This window comes from Artibeus jamaicensis, unplaced genomic scaffold (genome assembly GCF_021234435.1).
Source record: "Artibeus jamaicensis isolate MK-2021 breed Jamaican fruit bat unplaced genomic scaffold, CSHL_Jam_final scaffold_3272, whole genome shotgun sequence".
Taxonomy (NCBI): domain Eukaryota; kingdom Metazoa; phylum Chordata; class Mammalia; order Chiroptera; family Phyllostomidae; genus Artibeus; species Artibeus jamaicensis.
The window spans coordinates 384,260-407,705 of record NW_026522039.1 but is presented as its reverse complement, the minus strand read 5'-3'; the positions used below and the strand labels follow the sequence as shown (position 1 = coordinate 407,705).

At 51.7% G+C, this 23,446-nt stretch overlaps 1 protein-coding gene across 1 annotated transcript in view; it reads right to left on the bottom strand.

Annotated features, from left to right (window-relative positions):
* Nucleotides 1-3,916: 3,916 nt before the first annotated feature.
* The window catches only part of WNT3A (Wnt family member 3A), a 43,369-nt gene continuing 23,839 nt past the window's right edge, over nucleotides 3,917-23,446 (bottom strand). The window contains exons 3-4 of the mRNA XM_037140473.2: nucleotides 12,054-12,319; nucleotides 3,917-4,396 (exon numbers count right to left, since the gene is read on the bottom strand). Coding sequence (XP_036996368.1) covers nucleotides 3,917-4,396; nucleotides 12,054-12,319 — 746 coding nt within the window. The remainder of the gene's footprint in view (nucleotides 4,397-12,053; nucleotides 12,320-23,446) is intronic.

Here is a 23,446-nt window from a genome sequence, read left to right as displayed (position 1 = left end):
CCATAGGGGTCCTCCCCAGCCTGAAGCGGGGCCTCAGGGCCCAGCGCCTAGAGGCCAGAGTGGGTCCCTGACATACTGTGTCCTTAGGCCAGTGCAGCTCCCTCTCTGGGCCCTGGCCAGACAGATCCTGATGCTGGGGGTTTGCAGTCCTGTGACTCAGAGGTGTGGGGACCAGACAGGCAGGACCGATCTCTACATTGACCCCCAGGATGGTCCCATCTTCTCTCCCTTCATAGCCAGCCCCACCCATGCCCAGCTGGGCTCTTGGGCCCTTTCATCTGCAGAGCCCCTGGCCCCTGGTTCTCAGCAGGTGCCAATTAGCATGGCTCCTACCCAGCCCCTGACTCAGGTGCTGCACACGTCTGTACTGTCAGCACTGTGACACATCCACAGGTGGCTTGAAGGAGTACCTGTCACACCCACCTGCAGGGCCTGACTCCTGTACAGAGTGTTGTCCTGGATGGCCTGGCCAGCTGCGAGAGCCAAGGTCCCTGGGATGGTGACTGAGCCTGGGGGGGAGTGGGGGGGATGGACTCCAGTGCTCCAGCCCTCCACCCCAGCACTGAGTCCTGGGTTTCCTGTTTATACAGCACCTGCCTGTAGCCCCTCTAGCCCTGGCTGTCCTCTTGGGACCCCAGTTGAGAATCTCTGGTGGTTAATGTGGCCCCAGAGCAGTAGGTGACTCAGCCTGGCATAGGCCTGTTAGGGGAGCAGCAGTCCTTAGCCACTGAGGCTGTGGGCTTAGGGCGGGCTCTGGGGGTGCCAGCTCATGAAGGCCAGGGAGGGATGCTGGGAGTCAAGAGCTGTGGGTTTGTCCTCTCTCTTCTTGTCCCACTGGGTCCCATCTAGCTCTGTCTTCAGTGGCTTGGAGCCTCCAGCAAGGACCCTGCGGCCATAAGAAATGAGAGGGTGCAGGCAAGTGGGGCCTCTACCCAGGTTCTGTCTTGACAATCAAGGCCATGCCCTCCTACCACCAGGCTTCCTTTTGCTGTCCTCACTCTAATGGGCACCCACTCTATCCACCAGGCTTCTCCCCACAGAATCCCACAGTTTTTTTCCAGCACAGGCCATGGTTGGAAGTAGATATCCCTGCCCCTGCCCTGGGTCTGCACACTCTTGTCTAGGACCCTCCTGCACTCTGCACACCCCTGTCCATGACACCCGTGCCCTGCATCTTCATACCCCCTTCCAGGACCCCTTGCTTTGCATCTGTACATACAGTTCTAGTACCCTCTGCCAAGCCAGCAGGTGCTCTCTGTCAGAAGAGGGTGGCCTTTATTTTGTGGGCCTTTGGTGGCCCTGATGTTCCAGTGGCAGGAGTGTTGGGCTCATGTGGGCTCTGGCCAAGTGTGTGTGTTGGGCATGGAGCTGACCTGGGGCAGGTGTGGCCTCCTAGATAGGGGCCAGGTTGGAGTCTGTGCCCAAGGGCAGTGGGGGGGCTAAAGGACTGAGGGCTAAAGGACTGAGAGGGTCAGTGGGGTACATGAGCCCAGAGCAGAAGCCAGCCTACACCAAGATCTGGGGGCACTGGGGGCTGCTCTTAGAAAAAGCTGGAGTAGTGGTGAATGGCATGGGCAGGCTCTGCCCCCCAAAGCCATACAGACTATTCCTCCCTCCTCACCCCACCAGTGGCTATACTGGGCTCCCTCCGTCCACCCTCAGCTGGCAGGGGGTTCCTTGTGAGGCCTCCTCCTGCCCCCTACCTCCTTCCTTCCAGAAAATGGCCTGCATAGGGCCTGAGCTCTGAGAGGATGGGGGTTGGGCCTCTGCCCTCAGCTTCCCCTTTATGGTCCTCACCTTCCACCTGTCCCAGCCTGTCCATGCTCTCTCCTCAACTTCCTCCCTCCCTTTTGAGTTTGGCTGGAGACTAGGGCAGGGCTCAAGAGGTGGGGATCTCAGAAAGGCAGAGAGAGGTGCGGGGACCCTGCACCCAGCTTGAAGAAGCAAAGGTGTAGCCTTGGGATACCCCACACAGGGGCCATGTCCTCAAACACAGAGCCAGCACCGAAATGTCAGCTGACCGTCATGGACATTTGGGGAAGTGGCTCTCGTGTGACTTGGTGGATGTCCCACTGCTCCACTGACTTTTGTGGGGCCTCCCACCTGCTCACTGCATTGCACCACCCCTGTAGCAGGCAGGCTTCCTCCTCCTCCCTGCACCCTGCTTCCCCCACCCCCAGCCTTCTGCTCAGGCCCAGTTCCCTCGCCCCAGACCTCAGCACCAGTGGCCAGGTCCTCCTTTCCTTGGCATGTCGGTTCCTCCTCCTTCTCTTGGATTTCTGGCCTCTGGAAGCCACCTCTTAGGCCCCAGGAGTCTCTGAGGTGCATGCCGACCACCTCCTCCCCTGGCCCATGGGTGTCCCCTGCCCCAGAGGTCCCCAATGAGCCAACCTCCATATCCTTCCCAACCCACTACCAGAAATCCAGAACAATCCACAGCGTTTGGTTGTTTCTGCTTTTTGTTTTTTGTCTTTTACTTCCCCATTGTTTGGAACTCACAGCTATGGCTAAAATAATTTCTTTCACAGAAAGAAAAGGAAAAAAAATAACAACACATCTGTTTGTCTAGCTCCAGTGTATGGTAGATATAGCAGCATTGGAAATAAAATTAAAACCAAAAACACAAAATTCAAGGCAGGGGAAGGTCTTGTCCTCGGAGGCATGCAGGTCATCCCTGTCTGGCTGGTCTCCTCCCCCAGCCTGGATGGTGGGTCCCTGGGGACTAGGGAACATTTCACAGTGGCAGAGTCTGAGTGAGGAGAGGTCTGGCGTGGGCGTTGGCTGAGGGGTCCAAGGCCTGTCCTTCCCGGGTTGGGTAGATGAATCAGAAGGTGAGGGGAGCTGAGCTGCCAGCCGGGTGCTCTGGGACAGTGGCCAGCGTGGCAAGTCTGGCACACCATCGCTGCAGCAGGAGGACCTGGAGATCAGTTTAAACCACCAGGGCTGGGAGGGGAGACCACCCTCTAGGGGCTGTGGGTCCTCTGCAGCAGCACAGGTGTGGCTGTTCCTAACAAAACATTTCAGACAACCCCACCCCACCCCACCCCAAATGAGTCTCCAAGGCAGCATGATGGAGCTGGGGCAGTGCAGTCCAGCAGGCTGGGCGGTCTTGGTGTCTGGGCTGTGGATGAGGAAGGTGGGGGAGATGCTGAGGACAAGAGGAAGGCCGGGCAGTGCTGGGACGGCAGGCTGCCCTCCTCTGCTGTAGACCGGAGGGAGTATTGGTGAGAGACCCCAGAGGAAGGGAGGGCCCCTGAGTGGGGTGTTCTGTCAGCCTAAAAACAGAGGCAACAGCTGACCAGGCCAACAGTGGGCCTGGTGGGGGCGTGGGCGACAGCAGAGACAGGCACTGGGAAGAGCCCCTGGGTGTCTGATGTCCCATTCATGACAGCCAGGGCAGAGCCAGGTTTCAGGGTCCAGCCTCCTGCTCCCCTCCGCCTCCAGAACCCTCTTTCTCCCAGGCCAAGCTGGTTCTTGGGGCTCTGCAAGTTGAGGGCTTTCTCCGTAGGATTCTTGGCCAGGAGCACTGGCAGAGGCCAGGCTGAGGAAGGTGTGCCACAGCCCTCCCAGCGCCAGAACCTTTCTAGAGTGCCAGACTTGGACGGCCCTGGTCCCCAGACTTCAGAGGAAGGGGTGGGGGACGGGAGTCTCGGACGCTGGTCTGCCAGGAGAGCTGCTCTACACAGAGAAGGTGGGGTGGATGGAATCTTTACAGGTGAGCTGCCTGGAAGGTCGTGGCGGGGCCGAATCCCCTGCTGGGGAGCCGGGCCCCTAGAGGGGACCCGCCCCCATTCAAAAGCCTCACCCCCGGAGCTCCGCCCCATCCTGGGAGGATCTCTGGGAGGATCCCCTGCCACCACTCTGCAGGCTCCTCCCTGCTCTACCCAGGCGGACTACGCCCGAGCGTGGCGTGAAGCTACTTGCAGGTGTGCACGTCGTAGATGCGCGCGCACTCCTGGCAGCTAACGTAACAGCACCAGTGGAAGACGCAGAGGCACTTCTCCAGGCGCTGCTCGGCGCGCGCATTGTGCCCGCGGCCGCAGCACAGCAGGTCGCAGCCGTCGATGCCTGGTGAGCTCACGTTGCAGGTGCGGTCGTGGGTGCCGAAGGAGCCGGTCTCAGGATTGGGCTCGCAGAAGTTGGGCGACGCCTCGTAGTAGACCAGGTCACGCTCCGTGGGCACCTTGAAGTAGGTGTAGCGAGGCCGCAGCGTCTCCACCCAGCCGCGCGACTCTCGGTGTTTCTCCACCACCATCTCCGAGGCGCTGTCATACTTGTCCTTGAGGAAGTCGCCGATGGAGCGGAAGTCGGGCTGCGACCACCAGCAGGTCTTTACCTCGCAGCTCCCTGACAGCCCGTGGCACTTACACTTGAGATGCATGTGACTGGCGATGGCCTGTGGACGCGCGGGCGGGGGCGTCAGGGCAGTGCACACTCCGGTGCGTCTTCTCCCAGGACCTGGCCCCTGAACTGCCGCCCCCGCCCCCCGGTGCACCGGGCAAACCCAGCCCATCTGCCTGCTCCATAAAGCACTTGGGGCTCCCAGGCAGAGCAGGTGCCTTCTCCATGGGCCCGAAGTGCCAGTCCCCTCCGTGCGCCTCTCCCGGCCAATCCGAAGCTCCGGGAGGGGGCAGGGCCTGGAGCCTCCCTGCTCTAGGCTGGTAGGCTGGGTCTAATTCTTTAGCATCTATGACAGAGTGAAGGCAGCCAGGCTGTAACGTTCTGATGTCAGTGCAGGCTGGAAGGAGGAAGGCCTACAGGTTACTTCAGACCTGTAGAACCCAAGACTGCAGCCCACAGGTATATGTGGACTGGTAGCAAGGCTGGAGGCTACCTGAGCGTGGGTGATGGGATGGCTTGCCTTGGGTAACTTCAGGACCCAGGACTGGGTTCTCGGACTGTATGGGAGTGGGAAGAGGAGTGAGGCAGTGCTGGGGACAAAGCTGTGGGGACCTTGGGGGCCTGAATGTGTACAGAGGGTAGGGCCTGGCTGAGGGGTGTGTGTTTCTCCCCATGAGAAGCAAAGAACCCCAGGTTCTCTTCCCTTCTGTCTTAGGCAGAAGGGGTGGGCGTGGGTGACCTAATCAGACCTAAGGTCGCCTCGTCCACTATAGTGGGCACCACCACCAGGAGCCCCTGAGATGTGTGGCTGGTCCACACTGAGAAGCTCTGTGAGTGCGGACCACACACAGGGTTGCTGTAAGTCCCCAGACTTCATACATGAAGAGGGTATAAAATATCTCATACATGATTTTAACATTGATTGCATTATTGAAATCACATGTTGGGTACAGTGGGTTAAATAGAATTTAGTATTAAATGGATGTCAGCTGTTTTCTTTCAAAATGTGGCTAATGGAAAATTTATTACACACATGCAGTTTCCAGTGCATTCCTTTTGGATGGTGCTAGGCTAAGGCTTCAGGTGGGCTCTGCATCCAGACCCCGGCCCCACCCACTCCACCCCCTCTCCCTGCTGTTTCAACTCTTGCCTCTCATACTGGCCCTTTCCTGCAGGGTGTCTGTTAGTTGCCCCACACACCAGTCCACTTCTGTCTAATCTCTGTCCTCTTCTCTTTTGCGGCCAAGAATTTCCAAGCAGGAGCAGCTGCTTCCCACCTCTACCTCCTTAGTCTCTTGTTTTACTTTGACTTTATCAAAGATATATACATATCTACTTTAAAGAGCCCAATATTTTCTAATGTCTGTTAGGAACAACAGGAGTTCTGTGCCTGCTCTCACACTGCACTTTTCTGATACCTCCCACACCCCCACTGCAGTGCCTTGTGCCTCTCACAAATCTGGAGTTCAGCATTGTGTCTGGACCTCTCACCACCCCATTACAGTGACACACATGCCCAACCTCTCCCTGCCCTAAGAACCAGAGCATACTTCCAGCTAGATCGATACTTAGTGCTGATGGGATTGGGACTGTTAAATGTCATTTCAGTGGAGCCATGTAATATGTTATGATTACTTTTCCTTTCCTACAAGATGTTTTGTTGTTGGTTTTTAAGAATATGTATGAAGGATTCAGTCTCAACCTCTCCCTTAATTGTCTAAATATCTTCTTCAAGACATTCGAACACCAGGTATCTTTTTGGAAACACCAGATTTCATTCTGGGAGACATGTTTTTGAGAGGTCGTCTGGTAAATTTTATGAATTTTATGCTTGGAAACAAATCTTTGCTACTTCTGCTATACTTGAAAAAAATGGTTTAGCTGGGCATAAAATTCTTGGCTAAAAAACTTCTCCCCACAGAATTCTGAAACATTGCCCATTTTATTCCAGCATTCACACTGTTCTCAGAAACTCTGATGCCATTTTGACTCCTGATATTTCGCGCAAGCCCTGCCTTCTCCCACACAGCTTGGAGCCTGTGTCTGTGCCATCGGCTGACATGTCGCTCCCTTTCTTGTGCCAGTCACTTCCTGGGCCTGTGTGGTCTGCAACCTGTGATCTCTGGTCCTGAATTTTCCTGCCTTATTTCTGTGCCAATTTCCTCCTCTTCGTGTTCACCACTGTCTCTCTTGGACAGAGCCTCCATATTTTCTATTCTTTCCTACTTTCTGTCTCTTTGTCTTATTCCTCTGCTTTGTAGAAAAGTGTTCCAACTATCTTCCAACCTTTCTGCTCAGAGTTCTGTTTCTGCTGTCTTATTTTTAATTTCTAAGAGCTCCTTTTCCTTTTTCCAAATGTTTTCTTAAATTATCATCCTGTTCCACTTTCATGGGTACAGTGTGTCTCTTATTTCTCTGGGGATAGTGATAGTTTTTGAAATTTTCATCTCTTTTTTAAAAAAAATTTTATTTTATTGATTATGCCATTATAGTTGTTCTATTCCCCCTTCATTCCCCTCCACCCTGCACCCCTACCCCCACCATTCCCCTTTTTAGTTTATGACCATGTGTCTCAAGTCCTTTAGATTCTATATTTCCCATGCTATTCTTGCCCTCCCCCTATCTATTTTTTACCTACCACCTATGCTACTTATTTTCTGTACCTTCTTCCCCCTTCTCCTCCTCCCACTCCCCTGCTGCTAACCCTCCATGTGATCTTCATTTCTATGGTTCTGCTCCTGATCTAGCTGTCCTCTTAGTTTGCTTTTGTTTTAGGTGTGGTTGTTAATAACTGTGAGTTTGCTGTCCTTTCACTGTTCATCTTTTTTATCTTCTTTTTCTTAGGTAAGTCCCTTTAACATTTCATATAATAAGGGCTTGGTGATGATGAACTCCTTGAATTTGATCTTATCTGAGAAGCACTTTATCTGCCCTTCCATTCTAAATGAAAGTTTTGCTGGATAGAGCAATGTTGGTTGTAGGTCTTTGGATTTCATGACTTGGAATACCTCTTTCCAGCCTCTTCTTGCCTGTAATGTCTCTTTTGAGAAATCAGCTGACAGTCTGATGGGGACTCCTTTGTAGGTGACTGTCCCCTTAGCTCTTGCTGCTTCTAGGATTCTCTCCTTTATTTGAATCTTGGCTAATGTAATGATGATGTGCCTTGGTGTGTTTCTTCTTGGGTGCAACTTCTTTGGTACTCTCTGAGCTTCCTGGATTTCCTGGAAGTCTATTTCCTTTGCCAGATTGGGGAAATTCTCCTTTATTATTTGTTCAAAGAAGTTTTCCACTGGTGGCTGTTCCTTTCCCCCTTCTGGCACCCCTATAATTTGGATGTTGGAGCATTTAAAGATGTCCTGGAGGTTCCTAAGTCTCTCCTCATTTTTTTGAATTTTTGTTTCTTCATGTTTTCCTGTTTGGTCATTTTTTCCTTCTTTCTGGTCCACTCCATTGATTTGAGACCCAGTTTCCTTTTCATCACTATTGGTTTTCTGTGCAATTCCCTTCATTTCAATTAGTTTAGCCTTCATATGTTCCTCTAATTTGTGACTAAAATCAACCAGTTCTGTGAGCATCCTGATCACCAGTGTTTTGAACTGTGCATCTGAAAGTTTTGCTATTTCTTCGTCGCTCAGAGTTATGGGCTCTGGGGCTTTGAAATCTTCTTGAGCCATTTTTGGTCTGTTCACACCCGTTAAGTATGAGGAGCAGAGCCTTAGGAGTGGGGCAGGGCCACCAGGGTGAGGTCACTGGGTTGTGATGCTGTATGTGGGGGTGGGGTCAGAGTGGGGAATTGGCGGCCCTCTCTGCTCCCTCCTGCCTCTGGGGCCCGCTGGGTCCTGTCTCACTGCCCACTCCATTGCCGATCTATCTTCTCAGAAATGAGCCACTACAGTCAATGAGCCACCCTGTGCCCTCGCCAGATCCGCGGGTCACTCACTGGGTCTGCCCTTTGCAACCCCACGCCTGGGATCCGCGCTCCTGAGTCCGTCTGACTGAGTTTTCCTGTGCAACCTCGCTCCACCAGCTGCTGGTTTCACCCCTCTTACCGGTCAGGCTAAAGCATTCGTTGTTAACAGACTTTTGAAAAGTTCAATTTTCTGTGTTCTGGCTGTGTTTTCTGTTGCTAATATTTTGTTGTCTCTCAACTTGGTTGTGGGAGAAAGCACGGCGTCTCCACCTATGCCTCCATCTTGGCAGAAGTCTCAAATTTTCAACATCTTTACAACATCTCTTTCCCATAAGTTTGGATCTTGTTTCTTTGTTTTGGTTTTTACCTTTATGGTTGCTGCAGGCTTCCTCGGGTGTCTGGTAGTCCTTGGTTGTGGGCTTTTATATTTAAAAGCGGGGCACTAAAAATCTTGCTGGAAGTTCCTGTGCCCAGGAGGGACTTGCCAACTTGGGCCCTTGCCTTGGGGTGACCTGGCTGCATTGTTTCATTGGAGAAGTTTAGTCTCTTTTCCTGAGTTCATCTGATTTCTAAGGCAAAACCTTCCATTTTCCTGCCCAGAGGGTGATCAAGCTTCCCTGCTGCGTTAGGTGATTAGGAAGAGAAAATGCGTACATAGATAGATTGTTTTCACTTGGGTGGCCTCACTCTTAGCTGTGCTTGGGGTTCTAACAGTCCACACACCCCCTACTTTACCTTTTTTTAGAAATTAAGCCTGCAGATTTCTGGTAAAGGAGAGGTGTTGCCTGGGTGCAAGGAATTGGACCAAAGAGCTGATGGGTTAAAAGAGACTTTTAAGATAGACTTTCCCCCTGGCTGGTGTGGTTTAGTGGATTGAATGTCAGCCTGCGAACGGAAGGGTTGCTGGTTCGATTCACAGTCAGGGCACATGCCTGTGTTGCAGGCCAGGTCCCCAGTAGGGGGTGTGTGAGGGGAAACCACACATTGATGTTTCTCTCCCTCTCTTTCTGCCTTTCCCTTTCTCTAAAAATAAATAAATAAAACTTAAAAAAATAGACTTTCAACCCACCTTTTTGTTTTCAGCCCCATATTTATCTCTGCTTCTCAAGACACCTCATGCTAGTAATTCCTGGGTTGTTTCTCAGATTTCTCATCTACTGACTTCAGACGCAGCTTTCTTTAGTCTACTAAGACATTGAGTACTTACTTTGTTGTCTCAAAATCAGATAGAAGTCTATCTGCTTTTTAGCTTTCAGAATTTTGTTGCCACTGTCACTTCTTCTGTTTCTATGTTCTCGAATCTGTTTATTCATGTTAAAATTCATTCACTGTTGTTTTTGTGGGTGTCTGGGAGAGTGCAGAAGGAAGGAAACACTTGTGAACTGGAAGTCCCCATTCATTCTTCAGTTTCTACAATTTCTATGTGACTTTTTCCCAGTTGATTACATTACTTCTTATAGTTTCCAATTCCCTGCCAAAAGGTTCAACCTTGCGTTTCAGCTTTACAAATGTAAGTAAGCATATTTTTTTCCTGATAATCTATGTTTAAGTATTCTAGTATTTGGAGTCCTGCTTCTGTTGCTTTTTTCTTATTACCACTCATTCATTATGTCATCAGCTCATGTGACAGGTTATCTTTGCTTATGTGTTGGACATTGTGGTTGAAAAATTATCTGTAGAAAAAAAACTATTTTCAGCCTAGTTCAAGTTACCATCCTCCAAAGAGGATTTGTGCGCTTTTTCCAGGTGCATGAGTATATCAGCATTTGGGATGACCTTAATTCATTCTAATGCCCTGAGATTTTTTTTTTAAGCCTGAACATATGTACAAGAACTTGTCTGCTTCTGGTTTACTCCCTAGGGCCCTAAATGGAGCAGTGATTTCCCAGAGATACCACTATGGTGGGGCTCTTAGTTCTGGGAGACCATGGAAGTGCAGCTCAGTGTATGTACTTCCTTTCACATCAGCAAATGACCCTTAGACAAAAGCTACCCTAGGTACTAGGCTCAGAGTCTTGTCTTTTGGATTTTCGCTTAATTATCCCTCACTCTATAGTTAGTTATTTGACACTTAAAATCATTTTATGAAAGTGTAATATACAAAAATGTATATATGTCACAAGCTAAAACATGACAAAATTTCACAAATCACCAGCTCCTCAGAAACTTCCATCCTGTTCCCTTCTAGTGGTCTTCCTCCCCCTTTTCAAGGCACTGGCTCTGACAGAATTTTACTGATGGCTAATGATATTGAGCACCTTTCCATATATTTTTTGCCACTTCTATATTTTGTGGAGTAGCTTTCTATTTTTTTGGCCAACTTTTCTATTGGGTTATCTGTCTTTTGAAAAATTAGTTTGTAGAGTTCTTTTTATATTATAGCTTTCATATATTTTTGGAGATATAATTTCCTCCTGTGTGGGTTGTGTTTTCAGTTTCATGGTGGTATTTTTAATGAGTAGACATTCTGAAGTCCACATTATTTTTCTTTGGCCTATTTAATAAATATTTGCCTACCCTGAAGATGTCTCCTATGTTTTCTTTTAAGCATTTGTTTGTCTGTTTTACCATTCCCATCTGGGTTTGTAACTGATTTGCTATATGGTGTGAAGTATGGGCCAAGGTAATTTTTTCCATACTGTGATTTGATTGACCGAGCACCATTTATTGAAAAGCCCATTTTCTCTGCACCACACTGTCTTCCCTGTGATCAATCAGGTGACTGTATATAGGTGAGCATTCTTTACTTTTAACAAGGTGCTTTTTACATTCCAGGCTGCATGTGTACTTTTCTCCAGCAGGAAGATAAGTCTGACTCACCTGGTCCCTGTGGTTAGAAGTTTAATGTCCCTGTTCACTCCTTAGCCCTCTGCAATCCCCTGGTTCCACTGGGCACAGCCAGTGCCCTCTGTATGCCGCTAAATCTTTTGGACACCTCTAGATCCCTACATGGTCACATGCTATCAGCAGTCTTCTTTCAGCTTCCCACTGACCTTCTGCTCCAGAAGGTCACAAAACCCTCAAAGCTGGTTCCACCAGCCTCTCTGTCCCCTAAATTCTCTTTCCTCCTTCCGCTCTCCATATTCTACCCAAACTAATTCACATGCAGTCTCACCTCTGGGCTGCTGAGAGGCTCTCCTGGCCTCCTAGATGACTGCCATTATTCTGCATTTCTCCACTCACCACCCTTGGCAGCAGAAGCCTTTTTTTGAGACTCCAGCCTGGGTCTGGACCCTCTGCTGTGCCCGGTTGCCTTGTGTGTGTGCATCTCCTCATTACAGAGCTTCCCACATTGTGCTATAGCCACCTGGCTGTCTCTCTGGCTGTGTAGGAGCTTCTGCAAGGCAGATATTTATCCTACCTCTCCCTCCTTGTGACCTGAACTCTGGAGGTGGACCTGCCATTCTGTGGGATTTCCCTAGACATTTGTGGAGCAGGTGGACAGTGCTGTGTTTCAGACAGCCCTGGGTGGGAGGTGAGCAGAACCCCAGCCTGGCCACTGGAGACAGCCCTTCCATAGCCTCAAGGAACCAGGGCACACACCCTGCTTAGGAAAATTCTATTTCCTGGAGACCCATAGGGGTGTGCTCAGAGGGCCCCCTGGCACACCCTCAGGGCACAGAGGGCAGTGGTCAGAGGCTCCCCAATACTCCATGATGTACAGGAAAGTGGTCTGAGAACCCCCAATAACCCAGGATATACAGTGCAGTGGTCAGAGGGCCTCCAGTGCCTCACGATGCCCAGGGCAGTCATCAGAGAGCCCCCAGGTGCATGCCTAGGACACTCAGGGTCATGGACTTACTTGGCGTCCTGCCTCATTGTTGTGGCGGTTCATGGCAGAGCGGGCATCAGGCCTGTTCTCCCGAGCATCTGCGAACTCTCGGGATACCATCCCTCCAAACTCGATGTCCTCGCTGCAGCCGCCCCACTTCCAGCCATGGCCAGGTGAGCCCAGGTGACGGCTGCTGCATCCACAGATGGCAGCGGAGCCCTCAGCACATGAGCGTGTCACAGCGAAGGCCACACCAGCTGCAGCAATGGCGTGCACGAAGGCAGACTCGCGGGTGGCTGCAGAGAGAGGCATGCGGTGGGCAGGACATAGCGGTGGAGCAGGGCTTAGGGGCAAGGGGTGCATGTCCCCAGAGGATCCAAGGAAGAGGGAGAGCTTCCCCAATGAAAGTCCACTGAGAGTCAAGGAACCCAAGAAGAGATACTGCACAGCACTCGTGTGGGGAAAAGCCCAGGGATGGTGTTATTAGAATCAAGGATCACAGGGAATGCTAGCAAGAACCCTGAGCACTGCTGGCTGGAGGTGCCTCTTGGGAAGAGGTTTGGCAGCTTCTAAAAAAATACCCATACCTGTCTGACCAGTCATCACCTTCCAGGTGTTTACCCTGAAGGAAGCCCACATTGACGCAAAGTCCAGGAAGCAAATGTCAGGGCCACTTTATTTGTAACAGCCGCAACTGGAAGCTCCCAAATGTCTATCAACAGGTGAAAGGATAAAAAACTGTGGCATAAGACTTCCAGCCAAGATAAAGGCATAGGTAGACACACTGTGCCTCCTTGAACAACCAAAAGAGGGACAACAAAAATTTAGAAACAAACAAAAAAACCAACCAGTACTGACAGAAAATTGACTGTACCAAAGTCTGATAACCAAGGAGTGAAAGTAGACACATTCATCCAGACCAGTGGGAGGGGCAGAGTCAGGTAGTTGGGCCGAGAGGGGTCATGGCAAAAAAGCAGTGGCTGGCAGACCCCAGACGCAGGGTGGCAGCTGGCACACCCAGCAAGGCAGTGAACTGTGGAGGGGTGTGGCATGCAAGGCAACTGGCAGACCAGGCGCAGATAAACTAGGCGAAACTGGGGAGCAAGACAGACCACACAACCCAGGGCTCCAGCGCAAGGAAATAAAGCCTCAAAACACCAATTGAAAATACCTTGGGGGGTTGAGGTGCCAGGAGAGACTCCCAGACTCACAGGAGAGGTTGTTTGAAAGATCCACAGGGTCCTAGAATGCATACAAGCCTACCCACACAGGAATCAGCACCAGAAAGGCCCAGTTTGATTGGGGGAAGCAGTGGAAGGGACTGAAATCCAACAGAGAACAGAGCAAGTGCCATTGTTCCCTCTCTGAGCCCTGCCCCACATACAGCGTCACAACCCAGCAACTGGGTTGCCCGGACCTAAGGCTCTACCCCTCACTACAAAATAGGCGTGTCAAGACAAAATAAAAGGCCCAAATGGAAGAATAGCTCAAAGCTTCAGAACAAATATAACTAAGCAACGAGGAGATAGCCATCCTATCAGATGCACAGTTCAAAGCACTGGTGATCAGGATGCTCACAGAATTGGTTGAATTTGGTTGCAAATTAGATGAAAAAGTGAAGGCTACACTAAGTAAAATAAAGGAAAATGTACAGGGAACCAATAGTGATGAGAAGGAAACTGAGACTCCAATCAATGGAGTGGACCAGAAGGAAGAAAGAAACAACCAAACAGAAAAGAAGAAAGAAACAGGAATTCAAAAAAATGAGGAGAGGCTTAGGAATCTCCAGGACAACTTTAAACATTCCGACATCTGAATTACAGGGGTACCAGAAGGAGAAGAGGAAGAGCAACAAGTAGAAAACTTATTTGAACAAATAACAAAGGAGACCTTCCCCAATCTGTCAAAGGAAATAGGCTTCCAGGAAGTCCAGGAAGCTCAGAGAGTCCCAAAGCAGTTGGACCCAAGAAGAAACACAGCAAGGCACATCATAATTACATTAGCCAAGTTTAAAATGAAGGAGAGAATCCTAGAAGCAGCAAGAGCTAAGGGGACAGTCACCTACAAAGGAGTTCCCATCAGACTGTCAGCAGATTTCTCAAAAGAGACCTTACAGGCAAGAAGGGGCTGGAAAGAAGTATTCCAAGTCAGGAAAGACAAGGACCTACATCCAAGATTGCTCTATCCAGCAAAACTTTCATTTAGAATGGAAGGGCAGACAGAGTGCTTCTCAGATAAGGTCAAGTTAAAGGAGTTCATCATCACCAAGCCCTTATATTATATAAGTGTTAAATGTAAAAGAGATTTATCTAGGAAAAAGAAGATAAAAAACATGTATAGTAAAATGACAGCAAACTCACAATTTTTAACAACCACACCTAAAACAAAAACAAATGAAGCAATCAACTACAACAGGAACAGAACCACAGAAATGGAGATTACATGGAGGGTTAGCAATAGGGGAGTGGGAGGAGGAAAGAGAGGGAAAAGGTGCAGAGAATAAGTAGTATAGATGGTAAGTAGAAAATAGACGGGGAAGGTAAGAATAGTATGGGAAATGAAGAAGCTAAAGAACTTATATGTATGACACATGGACATGAACTAAAGGAGGAGAATGTGGGTGGGAGGGGGTGTGCAGGGTAGAGGGGAGCGAAGGGGGGAATGGGACAACTGTAATAGCATAATCAATAAAATATATTAAAAAAACCCCCAAAAACTGCAGCATAAGATAAGTTAAGCCCTGGGATGTAATGTACAGGGTGGTGGCTATACCTAATGCTGCTGTGTTGTACATCTGGAAGTTTCTGAGAGTAATCTTAAGTGTTATTATCACACAAAAATTAGCAAGTATGTGAAGTGATAGATGTTCCTTTACTTACTGTGGTGATCATTTCACAATATATGGACATATCAAATCATTATGTTGTGACATGAAACTAATATAATGTGTACATATATCAATTATATCTTCATTAAAATTTGTGGCATTTCCATAAATGGAATTCTGTTTAGCAGTAATTGGAAAAAGAGCATGATGCTTCTCAGAGTAATCATGCCTAAGGCCACCCTGATGCCCAGGGGTTCAACACACTGGGGTGCAGCCCCTCCCCTCACCCTGCCTGGACTTTGTGCTTGAGCTTCCAGCAGCCTGATAACCTGCCTATAGCTTCTGTCTGTGTTGCTGTTCTGCCTGCACATCTTCCCCTTCTGCTGCACTCCAGGATCCAGGCACTGAAAGGACCACAAGCTCCTAGTGTTTGCCTTACTCTGTGCTGGTTCCACATGCTCGGGCCTAGGGATGCCAAGGGTTGGTACTGGAGTTGCAGGGGCCTCATGTGTGGAAGCAGCCTCTTACTTCCACACATGGGGAAACTGAGTCAGAGGAACTGACATTTGTTCAGCAGAAGGGCAGTGGGGGAGGGCTGGAGCTTGGGAAGAATAATCAGGTGAGGCAACAGGATCAGAGAGAGGTGTGTGCAGGAGTCCAGGGAGTCCCCTCCCATCTTTTTGGGTAGGGGAGGCCTAGCCTGACCTTGGTAGACAGAAGCCTTGAGCAGCTAGTCCTGAAGGACAGGTAGGAAGCAGACAGAGGGGACGCAGGGTGCAGGGGTATTCTGCTGGGCTGGCAGGACCAGAGCGAAGCACAGGGCATGTAGGGGGCAGCCTGGCATCCCTCAGCAGAACTTTCACCTCCTGGGTATGTGCTAACATTTAGATGGGCTCTGGGCTCAGGAGGAGGGGGTGGGGCTGCTCTGGGTCCCCAGGGGAACTGATGGAACTCCCTCCTCACCATTCCACAAGCTTGCATAGGGAGCACCTGCTGTTTGCCAAGCCCTGCTGGAGAAACAAACAGCAGGGAGCCAGATGGCCCCCCAGGGCTTAGCTTACCTGTGACTAGCAAGACTTTAAAAACCTAGTGAAAAACCTCTCAGGGCTTGGGAGCCCAGCAGGCCCAGACTGACCCTTGGCTTGGCTCTGATGGCTGATGTGCCTTAGGTGTCTCTGCTGCCTATGTGGGGCCCTGCACGCCACCTTTATTGGTGCTGGCTCCTCTCTCCCTTCAGGCCCTGAGTTGGCAGGAGGGAGAAGAGAGCAGAAGAGATGATGTGAGAAAAGGACTGACCAGGGCACCAGTGAGTGGGGGGCACCAGTGTCCCCCAAGCTCCTCCTAGGCAGAGGATTCCAAGGCAGGCTTAGGCCCTGCTGGGCCCTTTTGGCCATGGGAGAGTCATGGGGGAGGGGTTCTGCTGTCTCCACACTCCACCTCATTGCCCATGAGGCTTCTGCTCTGGGAGGGATATGGGTACGTGGGCTCCACCCTGGGGAGCAAGCAGAGGTTCTGGGCATCCAGGTTGGCAGCCAAGAGCTAATGTGCCCCAGGCCCATGTGTGCATACACTCAGACTCGCCCACCCACACAGCCACACACACTTGTTACCAAAAATGCACATTTCCTCAGCTACTGAGAACACACACACTAGGGATGTGTTGGAGGAAGCACCCTCCCCACTGGCTTCCCACTGGCCCTGCACACATACTGGCTTCTGGTGACTTTCTGTAGAGGTGCCAACACTTTCTGACAGCCCTGTGAAGGCCCTGGGCACCCTTGTTCTCCCTGGGCTCTGACCAGAGCAGGCCTGGACTCTCCCTGCTTTCGGAAAGCTCTGGGCCACACACCTCACTGTAAATCCCGGAAGGCCTCCCATGCTAGTTTGGGGCCATCCTGAACTGCAAGCTGCCTCAGGGGCCTGGGCCCATCCTGTCCACCCAGCCCTTCCCAAGGAGTCCAGCCCTCAACATCTTTCAGGACCAGAAGGAGCTCCTGGTGGGGACCTGCACCCCAGCCTCCAGCTTCCTCCCCAATCCACATGTGTTCGCTGTACACACAGGCACATGGACACAAAGAGAGACACAAACATGCAAAACACAGGCACATATACCCATAGATATTCTCTCACACACAGGCACACATATAGACACATACAAGTGCACAAATGTGTGCACACAGACACACACTCATAGACACTTTATATATGTACACACAGACATACAAATGCACACATACATGAACATAAAGATACACACAACCATAGACACTGTCTCACACACAGATACATACATTCACTCTCACATACAGCCACACAGCCACATATACAACACACATGTACACACCCACACATGTACACACTGACATACAAGGGCACACATGCACAACCATGTACATGTAGGTGGGCACACAGACACAAACATGTACAGACACACACCTATAGAAATACTCTCTTGCATACTCCCAGACACACGCACACGTACATACGTAAGCACACACACACAGGCTGCTAGAACAGTGCTTTGTCCAGTGCCCATTTTGTTCTGCATGGTCCCTTCTCAAGTTCTCAACATTGTCCTTGATTGACTGACCACAGGCTGACTCCAGCCTGCTTATTGTCCTCCCAGTCCTGTTGGCTGCTACCTGGTCTCCAGCCACACTCAGCTACTGTCCCTCCCTCAGGATTTTTCCAGCTGTTCCAATGCTCATGTAGCACCTGCTGTGCCCCCTCCCCACTGTGGGGCACAGGACAGGGTCCTGTGGCCATGAGGTCTGGGTAGGACCTACTTTGGCCCTTCAGGCTCCCAGGCACAGTGGGAGCTCCCTCTTTCATCTGCTTGATCTGGAAGTCCTCAGCCCTGCTGAGGCAGGGACCAAGTCCTGTTCACCTTTTGTTTGCAATCAAGAGCACCGGGAGATCACACAGATGGTTGTTGAGGAGCAAGGACCTGGTCTGAGAAGAGGACAGGAGCCCTGGGCTAGAGCAGGGAGTCCGGTGGAGTCTTGGCCCATCTGGCCAGGCCCACCCTGTGAGGCCTGGCTCTCTGACCCTCCCCACTCAGCTTATTCTTGAACAGATCCAGGAAAGCTCCCCTCATCGAAAACCCTTTCTCAAATACCATCTAGGCCACTGTTTCCCAAGACACATGAAGCCCCTGCCTTCTGCTGGCCCAGGGCGTCTGCGTGAGTAAATGCCAATGTGTGTGAACACTGACCACTTTCCCTCCTGTCTCCACCCTCTGTAGAACTCCCATCCTTGTCTTTGATTCTCCAGGACCAGCCCTGAGGCCTCCTCCACCACCAGTGCAGCCTGGGTGAGGGGCTGCTGTTGGGATGTCCTGCAGACTCCTCGGGGCCAGCTCTCCTGGTCCACCTCCCAGGCTGCTCAGGATCCAGGACCAGTTCTTGGGCCCTGGGCCTTTCTCCTGGGACTCTTCCTCCTGGAAGTCCTCCTGGGACTTCCACTCTCTCACTCTAAGCTGGCTAAGGGCCCTGGTTGCCCTTCTCCAGGGTCTCCAAGGCCTGAATGCTCTCCCCCAGCCCAAGGAAAGCTTGCCTTCCAGTCCGGGGGCTCAGGGTAGGCTTCTACATGGGACCCTCACTCTGTTTCTGCCTCTTCCCCCTGTGCCAGCCCCTCCCCTCCACTCTTGCCTCTGGAGATAAGGGGAGAGCAAACAGGGGCCTTGCCCCACAGCCTTCAACAAGGGCTTGGAGATCCCTGCTTATCAACCTCAGGCAAACAGCTCAGGGCTGCCAGACACACTTGAAGGAAAGGGTGTGTGGGGTGGGGGTAGGGGACCGTGAAGGCTTCCCTTTGAACTTGGAGGAAAAAGAACTAATTCTTGCCCAGCAGTGTCACCAGCTGGCTGTGCAATCCTTCACATATCTCCCCCAACCCCATGGGCCTCAATTTCCCCTTCTGCCAGGTGAGGAGAGGCTGCTCCTTGGATAGAGTCCTGGTGGCTGAGGATGTCCTGAGGTTCAGCTCTCTTGTGGAGGAAAGAAGCCTCTGCTTCCTGTTTCAGAAAAATGTCATATGGTTTACAATGGTGACTGCACTGGAGAAACCAGGCAGGCCTGCCTCCCAGAGGGACCAATGTGGCCACCGCCAGCCATGGGACAGACACAGTGCCCCAGGCACTGTCCCGAGGGTGCTCTGAGGACGCCCTCTTGCCTTCAAGGCATTCTTGCCAAAGATGCACAATCTTTATCCAGTCATCAGGAAACCCAGAGACCTGAGCAGGTTCCTTCCAGTCTTAAGGCCACAAAGGATAAGGGCCAGCATAAGATCCTGGACAGAAAAGGAGTATTGGTGGAAAAATGGGTAAAAACTGGATACGGTCTGGAGTTCTGTATCCAGACTGTAATAGTGATGGAACTCAGTTTTGATGGATGCAACTGGGAGAAGCCTGGGAGTGGGTCTGGACTCACTGCTGCAGTTTCTGTATGTTGACAATTATTTCCAGAGAAAAAATTTAAATGTACCCTGAGGCCCCATGGAAGGAAGACCCCAGAATGCCTGGGCGGCTTTAAGCCAGGGTGACCTGCAGGCTTCTGGGGGCTCACAGCCTTCTAGAAACTGTGAGGAGGAATGACAGAGCATGTCTGAAACCTCACATGGTTTCTGGGAAGAGGACTCATTGCTTTGATCAGATTTCCACAGTGGTTTGAACAGGAAGGTCACAACCCACTGGCCAGAATGGCCTGAGTTTACAGAGGAGGGGGACAGGGCTCCCCTGAGGTCAGGGGTGGGGAGGGTCTGGAGCCCAGTGGTTGCCCTGCTCACAGCAAAGTTCCTATCCACAGACAGCAGCTTCTGCAGAGGCTCCTGCTTCTGTTTGCACAATGATGGGGGCTATCATGCCCTGGGAATGCACCCTCTTCCCCTACAAAAGGCTTTCTTCCCAATCGGATGTGCAAAGTCAAGAGAGGAGGAGACAGAGGCTGTTGGAAGGAGGGTGGCTAAGAACCAGTGCTGACAGTTGGCCGCATCTCTGGGACAGAGCCTGAATAAGCTGCTTGAGCTGTCTCAGGCCTGCTCCCTTCAGGCCTAGCACTCTTATTCCCATACTATGGCCAGGCTAGGAAAATGAGAGAGGGAATCGGGTGACCAAGTCATTCTGTGAGGCAAGCATCTTCCACCAGGAAAGCCTCTTCCCAACTTAACATCATCCGATTAACAATTATTTACTGAGTCTGTGCAATGATCCTTCCTTCTACCCATCTCCCGTCCATCCTTCTCTCATCCATCCACCCTCTGTCCATCTATCTACCATCTATCCATCTTCTGTCTGCCCATTAATCCTTTTAAGCATCCAAGAGCTGAGAGTCTGTAATGAGCCATAAACTAAACTTGAATCTAGGAACATGAGTTGAGTTAGATGCAAGGTGACCATTCTCAACAGCTAAAGAAAGAAATCTGAAAGAAAGATGATTGCTGCTCCACATGATAGTTTCCAACCCAGGCTTTTGAGAGTTGAAGAGTTACCCGTCCCAGTGGTAACTAGGTGGAAGCTGGATGGCCAGCCCACTCTCAGGTGCAGAGAATCTTTGCACTGGGCTGGGGGAGGATGAATCTGAGGAATCCTTTCATCTCTTTAATAGTTAGCTCTGCTGCTGCAAGACAGGTTCTTTGCTTTGGGCTGTGCAGGATCACCTGCCTTTGGGAGCTTACGATCATGAGGGAGAGAGTCAGGGCAATAAGGACACACAGTAGGCTTGGCAACATGAACTTTGGGACAGGCCTGGAGTGGCTGGCTGAATGGCTAAATGGGGGATGGAAGGACGGTAGATGGGTGGGTGGATGGATGGACAGATGATAGATAGATGATGGACGGGGAGAGTGCAGGGCAGATGAGGGAGTCCTGTGTGGCAAGAGCTGGGCATCCGGAGGAGGGCAGGAAGAGCAGCCCTGTGAGGCCCATCCTGGGCATGGCCAGGGCAAGCCTGGGTGTGGGGGGCCAGGTGCTGCCTCTGGGCTGGGCTGAGGTGGCCACTTTGCCTCCCAGAACTTAGAACTAAAGGAATCTTAGCAATTCCCTTTTTCCTGTGGCTTGTCAAGCACCAGGGATCCCTTGGGGACTGAAAGAGGACTGCCAGGCATTGTCACTTTTCCATGAGAGGGAAAAAAATGACTACCTACAAAAATGACTACCAGAATTTTGGAAAGGGAATTTTAACATCAAAAAAGCTCCATTTCTAAAGTCCCATATGTTGAAGAAAGTTCTCAAAACATCCTTTCCAGGACCTTGTCTTTCACATTTTGCCACAAAGCTCATCAGTTGGCCACTATTTATTGAGCATCAGCTGTATGCTAAGTGGACAAGAAGGCCACCAATTCTGTCCCCAAGCTGGCCTTCCCTGGGGGGGGGTCACCAGGAGGCTGGTTCGGTCACACTGATAAGAAAGCACACCTAGAGGCCACCCTTCCCCGCCCCATGAATCCTTTACCACTGATGAGGGAACCAGCCCAGACAGGGAGAGGGCACTCTACTTGGCCCCAGTAATGTGGGGCTTGGGGCAGGTCAGCTACTGGCCCCAGGCTGCAGAGAGGGAGAACAGAGCCCAGATAGAAGTTTCTGGGAGAGGCTTCTGCACACCCCAGCAAGGGGTCCAGAGACTCCACCAGGCTGTTTTCATGGCTGCAGCCTTGGAGGGGGGACCCAGCTACCCTGCAGGGCCCATGCCCCACTGCCATGGTAGATAAGGGACACCCACCTGTCCTCTCCTGGGAGATGAAGGTTGTAGGGTGCTAATGCTGGACAAAGGGGACAGGTTAGAGATGAGCCAATGGCCCCTAGGAGACACTGGAGTGGCCCTTTTGAGAGACAAAGGTGACTGCAGGCAGTAGAGGTTCCTGGAAGAGAACTGTGGCTCAGACGTGATCTCTGAGAAATAGGCTGTAGCTCCTGGGTCATCCTGTCTGTGGGGCCCACCAGGTGGCCTTCTCAGGAAGCTCTGCAGGGACAGGGTTGCCAAGCCCCACATCACTACGGGCCTGCTCTACCTGCCCTGGGCCTGGGGCCATCGCCTTGGAGACATCTGTATTTGTAAAAGATCCCAGCTGATTCCCATGCACCCCCAGCTGTCGGGTGCTAATCCCTGGGGAGGAAGAGGGCCCCTGGGATGAGCCCCCAGGCTCCACCAGGGCCTCAGGTTGGTAAGCCCCCACACTGGACCGTGGCAAGACCCAGCAGGCGTATGGGAGAGAGGAGCTCCCACGGGGTCTCTGACACATCCCCCGCCCGGGCTTTCCCCAGTGGGCTGTGTGTCTCTGGCCTAGTCTGTATGTGAAGCCAGGCCCTTGGTCACTGACTTCTGGGACTCAGGGGTCTGACTATTGTCACCTGGTGGCCAGGCAGGAACTCAGTCAAAGGCAGGGTGTGGTGTGACCTCCCTAAGAGCTGCAGGACCTTCTGGTCAGAATGTCTTCTCGGCTGACCTCCTCCTTCACTGGGTGCAGCACCCCTCCCCTCAAAGGGCTCCCGGGTTCCATCTCTCCTCTGGGCAGTGCTGACCTTTGAGCCTCCATGGGGGCCTCCATGGGAGTCTCCCCGTGGGTCACTTTGTCCCTGCCTGTCTGTAGAACATTATGGGGGGCTCACAGAAAGAACTGGAGTGCCTCCAACAAGGCTGCACCTTCAGCCTCCCTCCCTGGGTCCCCCAACTTCCCCAGGTGGCTTGGGGCCTTACAGAGCCCTATCCACCTGTCAGGTGAGGAACCCAGGGCACTCCTAGAGCTTTCAGTGGGTTGGGGCCTCTCCCCCAATTAATGTCCCAAGACTGCGGCCCTGCAGGATGAGGGCCGGACCGTGCCTCTGCCTTCACAACGTCTACCTTCCCTGGTCCCAGAGTTAGGTGGGCTGTGGTGGTGGGGGAGAGTCACAATGGCATCTGGTAATCCTGCATCCAGGAGCCACCTGAGAGTGGAATGCAGCTGGCGCCCCACTGTGGCCAAGGCCCCTGACATGGCCCCGCCAGCGGCACAGCCAGTGTCCTCTGATTACCTGCTGGGGCTAATGAATTTGGCTTTGTGAGCCACTGTCATGCTGCCTTAGGCCCACAATGGCCAGTGATATTTTATATGAATTTCCCCCTTGTTGGCGATTAGGCCATAGCAAGCTGGTCATAGCAACCGGGAGGTATGTGTGGGGAGCACTGTTCACACGCCGAACATGGCCCTCGGGCGTGTGAATACAGCAGCATTTTCACTTCTCTCTGTACTTAATCTTGTCGTCCTGGCGGGCACATTGTGCTCTGATCCGGGCCCTGTGGGGTGTCCTAGGGTTTCTCTGGCGCCTTCACCCCCTCCCACTGGGTAGAGTTAATGATATACGAAGGTGCCCCCACCGTGGAGCATTGAAACACTTTCCGATTAGGGTCAGAGGTCACAACCTAGATTGGGGACGCTGATCCCCTCAAGAGCCTCCTCTTGGGGCCCCTCCTGAGCCCTGAGCCCATCTCATGCCTGCACCCAGCCCTCCCAGGTAGGTGGCGGACCACCTCTTGGAGCTTGGACAGGCAAAGGGCTCTGCCAGGGAGGGGACAGGCTGTGTTGTCCCCTTCCTGCTCCTCCCCAGCCCAGCCCCCAGGGAGCA